Source organism: Gadus chalcogrammus, chromosome 5, assembly GCF_026213295.1.
Source record: "Gadus chalcogrammus isolate NIFS_2021 chromosome 5, NIFS_Gcha_1.0, whole genome shotgun sequence".
NCBI classification, from domain to species: domain Eukaryota; kingdom Metazoa; phylum Chordata; class Actinopteri; order Gadiformes; family Gadidae; genus Gadus; species Gadus chalcogrammus.
In genome coordinates, this window is record NC_079416.1 from 10,959,314 (window position 1) to 10,976,472 (window position 17,159).

General features: G+C 50.8%; 1 protein-coding gene across 1 annotated transcript in view; it reads left to right on the forward strand.

Moving 5' to 3' along the window:
- Positions 1 to 17,159, forward strand: part of LOC130382788 (pleckstrin homology domain-containing family G member 3) — a 33,168-nt gene that overhangs the window by 14,613 nt on the left and 1,396 nt on the right. Inside the window, 17 exon segments of the mRNA XM_056590690.1 lie at positions 2,599 to 3,170; positions 5,633 to 5,733; positions 7,851 to 7,920; positions 8,385 to 8,431; positions 8,565 to 8,715; positions 8,900 to 9,031; positions 9,635 to 9,817; positions 10,129 to 10,221; positions 10,568 to 10,651; positions 10,774 to 10,807; positions 11,107 to 11,208; positions 11,417 to 11,449; positions 12,702 to 12,712; positions 13,107 to 13,368; positions 13,371 to 13,519; positions 14,249 to 14,380; positions 15,545 to 17,072. Of these exon segments, the coding sequence (XP_056446665.1) occupies positions 2,599 to 3,170; positions 5,633 to 5,733; positions 7,851 to 7,920; positions 8,385 to 8,431; positions 8,565 to 8,715; positions 8,900 to 9,031; positions 9,635 to 9,817; positions 10,129 to 10,221; positions 10,568 to 10,651; positions 10,774 to 10,807; positions 11,107 to 11,208; positions 11,417 to 11,449; positions 12,702 to 12,712; positions 13,107 to 13,368; positions 13,371 to 13,519; positions 14,249 to 14,380; positions 15,545 to 17,072 (3,684 nt within the window).

A 17,159-nucleotide genomic window follows, 5' to 3' on the forward strand; every position in this document is an offset into this window, starting at 1 on the left:
TGTGTAGTCAAGTGCCGTGCTCGCAGCGCTAAGGGGCGGCGGATAAGCCTAGGCCGCTTCTTGGAATAGAATAATTGCTCGCGCTGCAGCGCGTGAGGGTTTGTTGTCCTGAATACCGCACGCTTTCGCTGACTTGGATATCTGTGACACGGCCTCAAGATCAATTTCATGTCCAAACCGGTTTGGCCACTATACGGTTTGGCCTCCTCGTTCACCCATTAACACACACATTCATCCACCCATTAAAGATGGTGCAGTTGCTACCACATTTACATTTAGGGCATTTAGCAGACGCCAAGACCCCTTTTATCCAAAGCGACTTGCAATAAGAACATTTGTCAGAAGAAAGAGAAATTATGTATCGCTTTCGATGCAGTAAGGATGTTCATAAAACAAAGTGCCAAGCACCAACAATGGTTAGATTAACCCATTTCCCCTACACAACAAAGATGGCTAGGATAATATCACCCTTGCATTAACAACGGATATGTTTGCAGCATGCCTTACAACGCACAGCCGTGCAGTCGTGGAAGCATAATCAACGTGGTGGTCATTTGTGATTTTGCAAAAAAAAAAATAAAGAGCCATGACTGGCAGCCCCCCCCCACCCCCCCCACCCGGATCCCTCTGGCCTCTGTTGACTTGGCTCCGTCTGCGGCGCAGCGCTTTTTCAGACGGGAGGCATGGAGAGGGGAAGGGAGGAAGGGAGGAAGGGAGGGTCGGATGCCTGGGTTCGTTCAAATCCAAACCAAAAGTAAAGGCTGAGGCTTTAGAGGGAGGAGAGGGCCCTCGCGGTGACTCCCGGCCATTTGTGGAGGGTTGCGGCCCTATCGCTTACACACGACTCTCTCTGTCTCTATGGCATCAAACGTCTGTCGGTTATGGTGCGTCTCTCTCTTTCTAGTGGTTGGTCAGGCGGGCATGGGAACTGTGGAGGGAGGGGAGAGAGGGTGAGGGAGAGAGAGAGGGAGGGAGAAAGAGACGGAGAGGGGGAGAGGGGGAGAGCGCGGGAGAATGAGCCGGAGAGAGAGGGACTGTTGTTGTTGTGGATTGCGGGCCAAGACGAGCAGCATGAACCAGGATCTGAGGCATTAGCTCAGTACTGACTCATGGAAAGTTTGTGGAAGTTCCATGTCTGTGGGTCTATGTTCGTACTACAGCTTGATTCACCATAGTAAACGCTTGGCACGCTCTTCCTTCTTTTATTTTCCAGTGATTAACATTCTCCTGAGTCAAAGGCAATATGGAATGCGTATTTCGCCAACAGCTGTATTCTGTCTCTTTTTAAACGCAGTCGTGTGGGGAAAAAAATACATGAAATGAACAATTACATTTTGTAGCGCCGTTTACACCGACCGCCTCCAGGTTTGACACAAATCATTGGTAGAATCCGAACAGGAGTGGACGTTGCTCGTCATTTTTCACAGTAGGTTTTCCAACCACAGGCCTGTGCTATTACCCGGGGGCTTTGTTCGGCAGTAATCCTACGGCTGTCTGGGGCTTCTCTGGCTTTCCAGCTCCTATCACGTCGACTGCTAACCCTATATAGAGCAGTAACAGGGCTCTGGGTTCGCTGCTCGCCAACACTGACTTACTTACTGACCCGGTCCTCCTGCCAAGCTTTTGATTCTCCATAATGGCCGGCCCTTCCAGAGGGGCCGCGCTTATTAGCCTGCAGGCAGACCGAACCGACAAGTCTCCTATTCTTCAGACTTTTAGCGAAATGGCTTCGACCCCTTTGGCCCGGCGAATATTTGAGGAAGCGGAGCCGGCTGCACAGTGGCCGCTGAGAGGGCCCTGCCCGCACCACAGTGACTTCATGTATTTGGACAGGAAGGTTTGCGAAGGGAAATTCTCCCATCTGGCAAAGGAAGAATGTGAAATTGAATATGGATTAAGTTTCACTTGATTTCAGACGTGGCCCAATAAAAAAAAAAAAGCAAAGACATATAAACAAAGCAGGCTAGCCTCGATCCCGGTTTCCCTTTTCCCAGTTTTCTCTCCTCCTGTTCGACGACCCCCCCCACCCCGCCCTGTGTTTTTCCAAGGTGAGCGCTGCGCCATGGGAGAAAAAAAGGAAACGGCAAAGTTTTCCACCAGAGTGCTAGTGTGGTAATTAGAGCCGCGTCAGTAATGATTTGAGAGCGAGACCCTCTCACAGTAAATCACCGCTCTAGAGCGGGGGCACGGGCGCAGCAACAGCAGGGCTCCAGACCTGCCAAGGTGCCTCCCTATCCGACCCCAGGCCCTGGGTACTGGGGGGGGGGGGGGCGAGCTCCACTGTCTCTGAGGTCAAATTACTTCAGAGGTCAAACCAGGACAAGTGCCTCCGGATGTAACTGGTTTCGAAATGATGGAGTTTATAGGAAATGTGCTTCACTTGCAGCACGTGCATCCCATGTGCAAACTCTACTTTTCCAATAGCATTCATTAAATGTCTGTGTATTTATGTATTGTGTATTAAAAAATCAAAATGTCTCAATAAATATTTAAGCCTCTTTAACTCCAAAAAAAAAAAAAAGTTACAAAAATTTGTAAAACCTATAACCCTTAAAAGTCAAATAACTGTGTGTGTGTGTGTGTGTGTTCCTTCTCCAGAATGTGCTCAGCTGCGCTCGCCTCTCTCCGCCAGCGAACACCCTCCGCCCTGCGCGGACCCCCACCCGTACGGTCACCCGCGCCTCTGCAGGGCCCCCAGGGAGGGGCCCGGCCGGAGGCCCGTGAGCCTGGTGTCCACCCTGTCGTCGGACTCGTCCCGGGACGGCCTCAGCCTCTTCGGGAGCACGGCGACCCTCCAGCCTCCCTCCTCCTCCTCCGCCACCCCCCCGCCCTGCCCCAGCGAGGAGGACGTGGACCTCCGGCTGAGCCCCAGCCAGGGCAACGGCGTGCAGGGAAGGCGGCAGAGCCCGTGCCGGGGGGCCCCCTGGGGCCAGTGGGCTGAGCAGAGGGAGGGGGTGGTTCTGGGCTCCCAGAGCAACTATTGCCACGCAGAGAGGACCTGCAGTCGAAGAGGAGGAGGAGGAGGAGGAGGGCCTTCTTACGGCCAATCGTCGCCGGTCGCCGCAGACGCCATGGCGCCCAACCCCGAGCTGTCCTACGTGGACCGCGTCGTCATGGAGATCATCGAGACGGAACGCATGTATGTGCGGGACCTCCGCAGCATCGTGGAGGTGAGCGGGCGGGGCCATGCTGCCCACACACACACTCGTAGCGCACCCGACAGATGGTTTGCATACATGCAGGGAATGCAACCCAATACATGGACATTCTAGGAAATTCTATATGGCGTTGGCTTTCGCCGCCTGCTTTACGTATTCAGGGGTATATTAGCAGTGTGTGTGTGTGTGTGTGTGCGTCTGTGATTTCACTCAGTCTTCTCATAGGACTCGGCGTCTGCTGCTCTTTGTTACGGGGCGATTGTCTTTCTGGAATTTGGCCACAGAAAATAAAAAGATGACTGGCTTAAGCTCGGCAGAGCTCTTAAGGGCCTATAATTCGGAAAATAACTCAAAAGTATGCCAAAGAGCGGTTTACGTTATCTGCGTCTAAATATTTACGGCGCCGTGACAAACACAGGCCGTGGTCTGGGCTGGGGAACGGCTCATGTTTGGACTTCAAAGCGGAGACACAAAGCAGGTCCTAACGACCGAGAGGTTCAGGGGAACCACGGGCTACACCGCCGCTCACGCCTCCGTCTTGGAGTTGATGTCAAATGCTCTCGACGTGATGCTACCTCTTGACACCATCTCTGGTCCCCTGCCAGCCCCAAAGGCCTCTGTGCTGCTGTCACACTACCACCACCCTGGTTTATTAGCAGGCTCCTCGCTCCGTCTGCTTGTGAGGGACTGAGCTGCTGGCGTCAGTGTGACTGAGTGTTAGTGCTCACTGTGTGTCAGACACACAGCGAGCACTCACACTCACACTCAGGTCCCACACACTCTTGACAAGATGCTCACAGCTTCTCCCAGGACTGCTAACTCCATATGGGTAACAAGAGGAGCTGCACCTCCTTGGCCGGGACCCTCGGACCCCCCCCCCCCCCCCCCCCCCCCCGCCCCGGCCAACACACACATCTTTATCCCCAACGCCAACGGGAGAAGCAACCCAGATGACGAGGGGAGCAGCTCTTTTTAAACTAAAGTTTTAAACTGCAGTCTGGGAATGCCATGTCGGCCACATTTACTCGTTCTCATTCGTGTCAGGAATTTTAACAAGGCCCTCGCCGGCAGATGTGCACACGCAGGCCGGCACGCGCACACTCCACACCACTAACGCCATCTTATTTAAGGGTGTGTGCCGTTGTGAAACGGGCCCTCTTTTACTCAACGTTGACGTGTAAAGTGTGGCTCCGCGGATCCCCGCCAGCGGGGCCTTGAGGGCCACCGTATCAGGGCCATGGCTCCCCCCCCCCCCCCACACACACACACCCGTGCCCACACACGTGTGCTGTAACGGTGCGACATTTGTTCCGCTTCGGTTGCTCTCACACGTCCTCTGCAAACGCAAACACCTGGTCTGGACACACCCCAAAGCCGCGCGCCGCTCCCTGCATTCTCGGAAGCGGCGCTTCCTCATATCCCGATTGGCCACGCCCTCTTCATTTGTTACTTGAGCTGTGTTTCACACCAGGCCACGGCCACACCAGAACCCAACCATGAACTTGAGTGGAGTTCATGGTGCGACCACCGGAAGGTCCGGTCGTCAACACACTCTGCGCTTCCTTTTGTGTGTGTGTGTGTGTGTGTGTGTGTGTGTGTGTGTGTGGTGTGTGTGTGTGGTGTGCTGTGTGTGTGTGTGGTGGTTGTGTGTGTGTGTGTGTGTGTGTGTGTAGTGTGTGTGTGTGTGTGTGTGTGTGTGTTACATGGATTCAGGAGACAGCCTGTCTAACGCACGTCAGCATTGGCCTCACTGCACTGGAATGCTCACACTGGACTCCCGCTTTAGGCGTCCAGTGTGAAGGGATGACCCTACTTAGTCTGCAGCGTGTGTGTCTATGCGCTCAAGAACAATGTCTATAGCGCCCCTACCAGGAGGGCACAGGGTTTGTGTACACGGTTGTTTACTGGTTTGTTTGTCAGCGTGTTTGCCTCCCGTGCGTCCGTCCCGCTCTGTACTTAGTCTGAGTGGTTTGGTCGGGCACGCCAGCGTGTGATTGGACGGCAGGCAGTGTCAACGTCCACATCTGTGCCCGGCCCTCTATTCTGAGTTTCTGCTTTTGGATGGATTGCCTGGGGTGTACTGGTTTCGGGAGGTGCTATCCTGACCGTAGTAGTCTGGATAAATAGGTCTAGACTAGTCCACGGTCACTGGTGAAATATCTTTAAAACAAAGAAAAGTATATATAAATAAATGTGCGATCGTCTTAAGATAACCATTAAAGAACAATCACACTGGAAACCCCCAGTTATTAAATAGTGTGCGCACCATCAATTCTAACAGGTCATGTCCAATATTGGGTGGTCCATTAGATGTAATGGAAAATATCGCAAGGTACAAGGAAGCAGTGTTTTCTTTGTGCAACTGCACCCTCTAGTGGGAAGCACTTGAAATTGAATATGACCATTGAGTGCATTAACTGAAAAACTTCGGTGTATGATTTTTCTAAGCATTCTTTTTTACCTGTTTCTTTCAGGATTATTTGGCTCAGATCATCGACGCAGGAGACCTTCCCATACTCCCAGAGCAAGTCTGTGCCCTCTTCGGAAACATAGACGATATCTATGTGTTCAACAGGTATGTTACACGTGTGGGTGTGTGTGAGTGGGTGTGGGGGGGGGGGGGGTGAAGGGGTGGCCATGTAACCTAAACAAACAGAAACTCGCCAAGTTACAGCTGTGGTTTCTGTTTCCTAAGAGAACGAAACAATTGCTTTGTGAATTTGCGTCCACATAACAAGGAGGAGTTGAACGTCGCCTGCCTGTCTGACGGAAGTCAGCAACCTGCTTATGCACTCATATACTCTTACAAGCCTACTGACAATTACATTTGTTGGAATGGATCAATATTCACCACTTTTTATTCAATAACGTCCGTCGTAATTGAAAGCAGTCACCGAACATTATCCATTTAATTTGTAGTGATGCATTCGGTTTTCCCTCTTATACACCGTTGGTGATAAAAAAATGCATGCAGGTGCCATTTAATTAGATCCTCTTTAATTGACCTCTTCCTTCTCTTACCTGGGGAGAGCAGAGCAGTGTAGGTTCTGTGTTATTAAAAATATAAAAAATGTAATAGTCACAGGAGACTCACATCATTAGCCCCTCCCCCCCCAGGTAGCCTCCCGGATCCAGCTGGACTCTGGTGAAGCGCCTCCGAGACCATGTCTCGGAGGCGCACTACATGTGTTCATGTAGGCGCACTTTGGCAGACTGAGATCCTCACCTTGGTGGGGCTCCTAACGACTCAAAACAGAACTTTACCCGCTATGTGCTGGCTCAATGGCATAACCCTGTTGAGGCTCAGGTTAGCCTTGTTTAGCCTCCATTCAATAGCCTCAATGTCTGCTCGATAATGGGACCATAACACACTTGTATTTTCTCGACTGCGGTGTTGATTGAGGACACGATACCGCCTACTTCTGTGTTTGTCTATCAGAGATAGGTTAAAGGTTGAGGGAGTGATCAAGGTTGTAGTTTGTAGTGTGAATTTGCCACCACCATATAGGTCAGTTTGTCATTTCAATGGTCTTCCTATGTTTTCAATGCGATCACGTAACATATTCAAAATGTCATGTTTATACCATGGCCAATGCAGCCACACAGGTGCTATAGCAGACAACGCGCACACACACGCGCAGAAAAAGCACTTGTTTGCAGTCAAAGTCCAAACATGAACCTACTGGCTGGGGATTTGTCTATCAGCTCTACAGTTATTCGGTTAATATTTGACACGACGGGTGAGGTTTCTTGTAGAGGACCAACCATAACTATTGGCACCACAAACACATTCCAGCTGCAAGAACCAATATTGACGACGTCAGTTGTGGTTCTATGCTACCTACGACCCAGTCAAGCATCACAGACATCAAATATTATTTTGATGGAAGTTCCTGGATGTTGACCGACTTGTGTTTGGAGTTTGGTGTTTCCCTTGTTGTAGTGCGGACGCTTTTATTTTGAAAGCCGCTGTGCTGTGTTGTGGCGTGGCGCTCCTGGCTCCTCCCCCCCTTGCGCTCCCGTGTATTTCATATCGACTCTCCTCCAGAGTTAACCTTGTTCCCCCCCCCCGCAAGGCCCCACTAGGTCTGGCCTCGGCTAGAACGCTGTCCTTCTATCTGATTGATTCATGGCTCACCAACAGAGCACAGATGAATGAATTATATTGTGATTATGGTCTTATCTGTAGTGTGTGTGTGTGTGTGTGTGTGTGTGTGTGTGTGTGTGTGTGTGTGTGTGTGTGTGTGTGTGTGTGTGTGTGTGTGTGTGTGTGTGTGTGTGTGTGTGTGTGTGTGTGTGTCCGTCGGTCTTTGCATTTGGTTTGGTATCCAAATCTTGTTCCTCCCTATTTCCTGCCAGAATTGGCTTAGAGACTCCCTGCTCTCTGCAACAAGGAGAGCTTGTATAACTCCACATAAGCCACTGCCCACAGCATCTGAAGTACATTTCCCTAATGCCAAAACAATTATTAAATTATAAATAGAATGTACGAATGCTTGGACTCTGACCAACAAAACAACAACAATATCGCCAAACAATTTTGGCCTCCATATTTACCTTTTTTGTAATTCTCATCGTTTCTTTGCACTTTCTCTGTCCTTCTCCCTCTCTAAGCCTATTCGTTGTGGACACAAAGGCTTCCCCGTCTGTGAGGTACTGAAGCAATATCTCTCTCCTCTCTGTGTATGTTAGTGAGCTGCTGCAGTCCTTGGACCTCTGTGAGAACGATCCAGTGGCCATCGCCAGGTGTTTTGTTGACAAGGTGAGCAGATGTTCAATGTTTCCCCATCTCCTCCCTCCCTTTCCATCCCACGGTTGAACTTCTGCTGTTGTTGTACAAGGACTGATTCATAATGTTACATTGTGTTACATTTAGTGCGTCCCTTTCATACGTGAAAATTAGGTTTACCGTATTTTATCCTTGTATGACCAGTGCCGTTATTGCGACCAGTACTCTTACTGCTGAGCTGACCTGTTTTTCTGAAACACATTTCCTTGTACCGTGACCAAATAAACTGAAACTAAACTGCTAGTTCATCTCGTCGTCTTTCTTTCGTTCTTCTTTCATTCTTGCTTTACTTATTTTCTTCGTTCTGGCTATCTCCACTCCAGTCTTTTTTTAACTCCCTCGTTCTCTGCGTCTCTCGTGACGATTTATGTACTGTCTCTTAAGTGTCTGCAAGGAAAGGGCCACGATCGATCTGTTCTTCTGCCTTCTGTTCCCAGAGTGAATACTTTGTAATCTACACACAGTACTGCACCAACTACCCCAAGTAAGTAGTACAGTGTTTCACCAAGCCACTCTTTTGAACTCAACCCAAGAACCTAAAGAGGGTTTCATTCATGCTTCTGCCAAACGATGTTGTGACATCACTCAACGCATTGATCCGATTGGTTGTCCTCCAGCTCCGTGGTGGCCCTCACGGACTGCATGAGGAGCAAGACCCTGGCGAAGTTCTTCAGGGACCGCCAGGCCTCCCTGAAGCGCTCGCTCCCCCTCGGCTCCTACCTGCTCAAGCCGGTCCAGCGAATCCTCAAGTACCACCTGCTGCTGGAGGTATGGCTGTCCCTGCCTCCCTGCCCCTGCCTCTGTTCCCCTCCCCAGACATCCACATCTTTAACCTCTGCAGCCCCGGCGTTCCCCTCAAAGTAGCCCTAGATCGGTCCGTTTGTTTGCCAGCGGCATGCTTCCCAAGGTCCATGATCCCCAAGGCTTGATCCCATGCCTTCTCCCTCGACAGGAAATCGCCCGGCACTATGACCCCGAGGAGATTGGCTACGAGGTCATCCAGGAGGCCATCGACACCATGACCGGCGTGGCCTGGTACATCAATGATATGAAGAGGAAGCATGAGCACGCAGTCCGACTGCAGGTTAGAGACACACACACACACACACACACACACACACACACACACACACACACACACACACACACACACACACACACACACACACACGGGGGGGGGGGGGGTATACAACAATTGACAGCTTGTGAAGGGCCATCTGAAGGACATCTGTTGATTGGAGGGCCGGTCAACCCACGACACACATCTGATCTCTTCACCCCTCCCCTCTCTGAGTCGAAAGGAAAAGGTCCAATCCATACACCTTCCCGGGTTCGCTTTTGAATGGTATTGAGTTAAATCTTTCACGACAACTGGTATCTTGTCCACCGCATGCTGAAGTGAAAATCTGGACCGTTTGTAATAATGTATTCATTGTGTAGCATGAGGTCAGTCCTCTTCATCGATAAATATACATCTTTCAGTTCACCTTCACTCATGTATTTTATTATTACCCTAAACTAATGCCATTCAATCCGATATGCGACTCACCTTTCATTATTTGAATCCATCATTTTTCCGTTTTTTTTCCCCTCCAAATGATCACTACACAACTATCTGCAGTGAGCGCTTGGGTCACATACTGTGTTTCCCCCCCCCCCTGTCCCTCTCTCCATGCACTGTGTCCAGGAGATCCAGTCTCTTCTGATCAACTGGAAGGGCACGGACCTCACCACCTACGGAGAGCTGGTGCTGGAGGGGAGCTTTCATGTGCCGGGAGCCAAGAACAGCCGGACCCTCTTCCTGTTCCAGAGGACGCTGCTCATTACCAAGAAGAGAGGGGAGCACTACGTCTACAAGATCGACATCTCGGTAAGGGGAGCGGGTTGCCGACCGACCACACTCGCTGGGGTTCTTCTGCGACTCAATGACGTTTCTGAGGATGTGTCTCTATTCCATCCACTGCGCACCCCTGCCTTAATCATGGCGTGTGCAGTTGACTGTCGAGGGAGTACACTATTGTAACTGGTCAAAGGAATGTGTGCCAAAAACAAAAGAGCTTAATCCAAATACATTCCTCGACACGTCTCCTAAATAAAAGACAGAAACATTGAAGGGTTCCCCAGGCCTCTGTTTCTGCACCCCCCCCCCCCCTGATGACGGGGCCTCCGTTCTGCCCGCAGTGCTCCACCCTGATGCTGCTGGACAGCGCTAAGGACCCCCTGACCTTCAGCGTCATCCACTTCAAGCACCCCAAGCAGCTCCACACTGTGCAGGTAATGGGACACGTCAAAAACAAACCGCGGTGGCCCCCCCATGCAGCTGCTACACCCACAGATGCTCCTCCTCATGTCTCTCTCTCTTCCTCTTCTTCGTCCACTTCTTCGTCTCTCTGTGAATTGCATGAAGAGCCGCATTTCCTACTGCTTTCCTATTAGCAGTGTGTGTGACTGTTTCCTTTAATGTTCAACGGGCCATGAGTTAATTGAGAGGAAATGACTGTTGCGTTGCGTTCACGTCAAACGGATAACCGTCCGAGTTAGTGTCGGGTTCACGTCGACATCACGTCTGCGTTCTATGGCCGGTGTCAGTGAGCTGTCTGAAACGGAACGCTTGTTTCAGGCCAAGTCCGTGGAGGAGAAGCGCCTCTGGGCAAGCCACATCAGGAGGCTCATTCTGGAGAACCACAACACCATTCCAAAGACGGTAAACAACGGCCTAAACAACAATTCAATTCCACTGACGCTTGGATTTATTATTGCCTGGCAACCAAAGCCCCCCCCCAAAAAACGTCTCTTTCTCTCTCCCTCTCTCTCTCTTTCTTCAAGGCCCAAGAAACGTTCCTGGAAATGGATTCCGTGTGTGAGTGCTCCGAGCAAATCTACTGATCTCTGATGCGGAAGCTGCCGGTTCAACCGTTGCCGTGGCAACCGGAAAAATGCAACCAGCGTCCCAATGTAGAATGATTAGTTTTTCCAGGACAAATTGTGAAATGCTATTACGGGTACCTGGTATTTCTCCAGAACATTTATCTTTGGAGGGGAGGGGGAAATTTGACCTCTTAATTGGAGGTGTGGCGTCGTAAGGCCGGGACTAAAAGTCGGTGGTCTTCCTCGTGTGTGTGTGTGTGTGTGTGTGTGTGTGTGTGTGTGTGTGTGTAGGTGCTGGGAGGTACCGCTACAGCCCTGAGAGGCAGAATAAAGTGGGGTCCTACCAGGCGGACGACTTCGCGGTCGCGGGGAGACCGGAGCGCAGAAGATCAGGTGAGCAGGGCGCACACACACACACACACACACACACACACACACACACACACACACACACACACACACACACACACACACACACACACACACACACACACACACACACACACACACACACCATCCAATTCTACAAGATGCACACTGTGGTATCGATGCCATGAACTGTGATTTGATCGATCATCTCGATTCTTTTTTTTTTTTTCAGAGCCTGCTAAGCAAATCGTGAGGAGCACAAAAGGTGGGTGGATCCTGATATATTTTGAGAATTCATTCGATTTTCAAGACTTATGGACATATTGAATGCGCATTGATTTGCATGAGACGGGCCTCGATGGACCCGTTCACCTGCTGAGCCAGAAAATGATCATCATTGCCGGTATCTGTTCGGTGACTCTGAATGCTCCTAACCTTTCAATGATAAAGGTGCACCTTCTGATTCGGAGAGCCCTTTCACAAAAACCAAATGATCAAAAGGGACTCCCACGCACTCCCACTGCTGCTGGCCTCACCCATAATGAAGTTAATTATATGCGACATGGGTGAAAGGCTTTGTCATACACAAGCTCTTTTCAATCGTCCAATCCAGCGTCAGCCTCTGATCCTCAACTCTCCCTGCTCTCGTCTTTTCTAATTGGCCATTATGGAAAGAAACCACAACCCCTCATCTCTCCCCCACGGTGCTCTCAGCCAGATCCATTTCAAGCCAACCCAATGACCCCCCCCCCCCCCCCCCCCCCTCACCCTAGTCGTGTTTAGGCAGTCGTGGATCATCATGTTCTGCCTCATTGCATCATGGGTAATGGCCCCCTCCACCCTAGTCGTGGTAAAGCAGTCACGGTGGGTCATCATGTTCTGCCTAATTACATCATGAACAGTTAAGAAGATGGCAAGAAAGAAAATAAAAAGTCGAGTTGCTTTTGATCTAATTACAAATTGACAAATTATCCGCTCGGGATAACTGCTCGTTAGGGAGTGTCATGAATGAATCATGCATCATTAATCTGAGGCCTGGTATGCCGAGGGCAGGCGTTTATCTTGAGCTTTAAAACACATCCCCAATAATCCGATCAAGAGGATGGAAACACAGGTGTGAACGCTGAGACGTGCCTCCTGTTATCAGTTCCACACCTATGAGCCACAGCAGTTGAGTATTAACACTCGTCTCAATGCGCGGCCATTAACTACGCATACATTTATAGAATATCGCTAAAGTCAATGTCGGTACAAGCCCTTGATTGTGCCAAGCATTATGGCAAACATTAAGCATAAAGGGGGGTTGGGTCCATAGCCCCTACACAGACTTTGCAGGGAAGCAAAATCCTATCTCATAAGGTCACTGGATATGAATTTTTAATGCTAGCTGTGAATGGGATCTGTCTCACAACATTACAGGGTGCACTGTACTGTGTTTCCTAGGGTGGCCATGTTGCTGACATTCTTTATCTCTGTCTCCCTCTCTCCCTCCTCTGTTAACTGTGCCTGCTGTACAGCATTTTTGAAGGTAAGCCTCTCAATATGTATATAATGTTTTTGTAGGATTGTATAGTGAAGAAAAAGAATATACTCAATGTGTTAAAGGGGATATGCTTCAACGACATGTAAAAACATTTTGTGCACACACAAGCTTTACCAAATAACAATGCAAATGGCTTTCTTTTCTGTTCCCTAAGTATTCCTTTTTTGCTCGTCTGTTAAAGAAATATTTATGAGGGCCCAACAATCAGTAGAAAATCGGTGGTTTAGTTTAACTTGTGATGTATCGTATTATAGTTTCTCAACCTATGTTCAGCATCGTATTCCTAATTTTTTATATCGTCCATGCCTTGCAGTCAAAATCAGAGTATGGCTACAGTAGCTCTGCACCTTGCAATAACACATCTGACTTCACGCTACAGCACGCAGACAGTGAGGGCACCCTGCTCGGGGACTTGTGCTCCCTGCAGCCTGCTTCTAGTGTCAGTACGCTGGCCTCCAGTGTAGGCGAGCCCCAGGCTGAGGGCCCTGGTGTGGAGGAGGAGGATGTTGAGGAGCACAGCCCCAAAAGGCACTCTCTGGAGCAGCTGTGTCCTAGTGACGTTGATCCTAAACTGGGCTCAGCGCCCAGCGAGCGAGGGCTGGCGGAGAAGGCGCAGCGTCAGCGGGAGGAGGAGGTGGAGGTGGTGGTGGAGGAGGAGAAGAGGGGGATTGTTACAAGGAGGATATACTGATGGGAGACGACCAGGTAGCCGACTTTGCGAGCTCCATGATGGCAGCCATCTCCTGCTGGCACTATAGGGCGAGGGCTTTGCTTTCTGCTCCCTTCACAACGGTGAGGCTCTCTGCCACCCACGGGTTTCCCCTTTCCTGCTCCATTCCACCGGCCCACTAACCCTCACTACCATGGCCGCCGTGCACGTGTCATGCTCCCACAAAACGTACTCATCCCGCCGCTAGTGCATGTGTGGCGGACACTCTCCCAGAGTGGGTTCTGTCCACGGTGGGGTGGCTCTCGGATGACCTCTGCCATGCCTGTACAGAGCGCCAGTTTGAGTGTTTTCTGTAGTCCGGGGCATGGGTTGGTGTTTTGATGCATGTATAAATTAGTAAAGATGATAGCGATGAGTGGCGTCTTGTGCATGGTTAGTTCCAGTTCCAGTCCAATGTGAAACCCTCACCAATGTTATTGGATGCATATGAGTGTTTGCATTAGAAGCTGTGGCCTAATGTGCTCCCACAAACATGTTTGACTTCAAAGGTTAATGTCACCATCTAATTAAACAATTATTCTAATGGCCAGTGCTGTGGCCTTTGATAATCGCATTTACTAATCATATTTCCCTTTTTTTGTTTTCATTTAAAAAAATGACTTTATCAAGGGGGATTGTATTATTCCTTGTTTTTTCGAATGCATGTAATACAGTTTTGCTTTGATCGCCAACATCACATACACAGTTATCGTCAAATGCAATTTTGAACGCATTTAAAAAAGAATACCTTAAGGGAGCCTTTGGTACGTCCTGCAGCGCTGTTCCTTCATCTGGTGTCTTCGCTCTTCCAGGATGTCCAGAACATGGATGCTGAGAACATGGATGCGGCAGAAGAGCAGGACTCTCGCACGGGCGACGTGCTGGAGACCTCCACTCAGGATGTACCCAGTGAGAAGGCGGAGGACGACGTTCACTATGCCCAGGTACTTTACCTCCTCTCGTTGTTTTCATGTTAATATTTCTCCCTAAAAAAAAAAAAAACTGCCAATGATCTCGTAGGCTGGTCTGTTGGCACGTGTTGCATTAAGAATCATAAGACGTTTTTTTAATTGGTAACACACATTGCCTAATTAGTAATTAGTGTGCCTTTAAGGTTGTGCAGTTTCTCGTCCGGGTTAAATGCTGTGTCTACATTAGAGGACATCCTGCTGGTGTGATATTATTCCTAAACTACCGTATCCCTCTGATTCCTCTGAATGCAGGCTTTATAGTAGGGAGCGGAAGTTCCTGTGATTAAACAAAGCCTTGTTAATGTATCCCTTCAGAGCCTATCTTTGTCAAAACAACCCCGCAGGCTGTGTTGGTCCTTGGTATATTAATTACTTGAGTTAGGCTGTGAAAGATGAAAACGGCCCTGATGCTGGGTGTTGGCCAGGGGTCAGTACATCCACGGGGAAAGGCTGGGCTTGATGTTCGGGTGCAGGACCTTGTTCTCATAAATCTTGTCAAAATACTTTCCCTGTAGCATAGGCATTCCTTAAATGAATTAGGGGTATGATTATTTTCTCAAGCCTGCTGTTTGAAACTGTTCCAGAACACACACACAAGCACATACGCCTCATACCAGATCACGCACACACGCACGCACACCTCATACTAGGACACGCATAGCTCATACCAGAACGCACACCCACGCACACCTCATTCCAGAACACATGCACGCAAAAGCACACACAAACATACCTCATACCAGAACACGCACTCGTATCTCATACGAGAACCCACCAAACATCTGGAACGAAAATAACTGTTGGAAAACCTTTGTGCATGTATATAATTATATGTATATAATAAACCCTGTTTAGTTGTCCTTTTTGAGGGTCCTTATGTATATAAAAAACAAAACCATGACTTGGCTCATTGAAAGTGTAGATGAATGTATCTAACTTGTTGATGTCTCATGATAAAGCTTCATTTACTCAGAATGTCTCTTTTAATTGTTGCCATACTCTTCATAGTAGGAGGTATTTATTTAACTGGCTTCCGAATTCCACATTTTTTATATTGTATGCATGATCCATCCTGCTGAATAGCATGTGCAGAACACTTGATGCTTCTTACAGATCATTTCCAATGCCATTCCTCAGGTAAAGGTGGAGGAGCCCTCCTCTCCACATCGTGAGGAGGAACCGGAGGTGGACAGCATGCTCATGGAGGTGAACCACTCCCACTTACCCGAGTCTCCCACCTCCGCCCCTCTGTCGGCGGAGAACCCGGATCCTGTCCCCGACATCCAAGAACACCTAGAGGTGTCTATGGAGAATGGAGAGGAGACGGCGGCGGAGAGCGACGGCTCTTGTCTCCTCCAGCCCGGAGACAGCAGCACTCTGAGCTTCGGGGAATACTCAGAGGAAGACGAGGAGATGCCCGTCGGGCGCGAGAGCATCCTGCCTCCGTCGGTGTCGGATGGGGCCGGCGTGATCGCCGAGCACCTCACCAGCAGCGGGTGCAGGAGGAGCAGTTTGGTCGCATCAGAGGACCCTCAACACTCGGCTGGGCCCTCGCCCCCGCCGGAGGGCCCCCGGCCCCCGGACGAATCCTCCTTTTGCTCGGAGCTCCGGGAGGAAGAGGCGGACACGTCGGACAACGCGTCCCCAGAGCCGCGGCAGGCTGCCGAGGCCAGCCGACCCGTCACGCCCGCCGCGCAGGAAGCGGCGCCGCCGGAGGACTCCCTGGACGACGTGGAGCGCCGGTCCACGCTCTCCAAGCAGGACCGCCTGCTCATCCACAAGATCAGGAGGTACTACGAGAACCAGGACGCCAGCGCCGGCATCAAGCGGCGGGAGAGCCTCTCCTACATCCCGGCCGGGCTGGTCAGGCACCTGAGCAAACAGCTCAACAGCACCCCGCGGGCCGACCCCACCCCCGTGCACAGGAAGGGCTCCTCCCCCAGCCGGCCCACGTCCTGGGCCGTGTTCGACCTCCCGGGCTTGGAGAAGAAGCCCGGCGCCGAGCCCGCCGCTAAACCCCAACGCCAGAGGTCGGTCGAGGCCAGACCCTTGCCTCCGAGCGTCAGCGACGTCTCGGCGGCCGACGACGGCGGCTTCAGACCGTCCTCGGACATGCTCAAGATGTGGAACGACATGGAGCTGGGGATGAACGGTTGCCCCGAGGAGCTGCCCGTCATCGATCCGAGCGACGAGGAGATTCGTCCCATTCCTGGATCAGAGAGTCGGATCTCCGGCCACATGAGGTCAGACACGCTGGGCGGATGCACCAGGGAACGAACATTGCACATATTGGAGGAATGTGAAGCGGAGCTTCTCTCTGAACACTCTTCCACATCGGCGACCACGTCACCCCTCACAGGAAGTGAGGGTGAGTACGCGGAGGACCCCTGGCTGAGTACAGCTCCCCGGTGCGGTGGGAACGGCAGGGTGGCCCGCGCCCCGCTGCCCAGGATCATTAGCCTCCGATCGGGCGTGGAGGACGACCAGATCCTGCAGGACATGGGGAAGGTGAAGAACAAGGTGTTCCAGCTGGCACGACAGTACAGCCAGCGCATCAAGAACAACAGGCCTTTAATCAGGCCGAGGAACCGAGACTCTGAAAACGCACACGGCCTCAAGAGCATGCCCGCTGTCCACGAGGAGAGCATGCCATCCTGGGAAAACGGTAAGTAAGAGTTTACCAAAGGAGGAGCTACCGTTTTGGCATCTCTAATGCACCTATCATGCACATTTACGTGTGTAACAACACAGC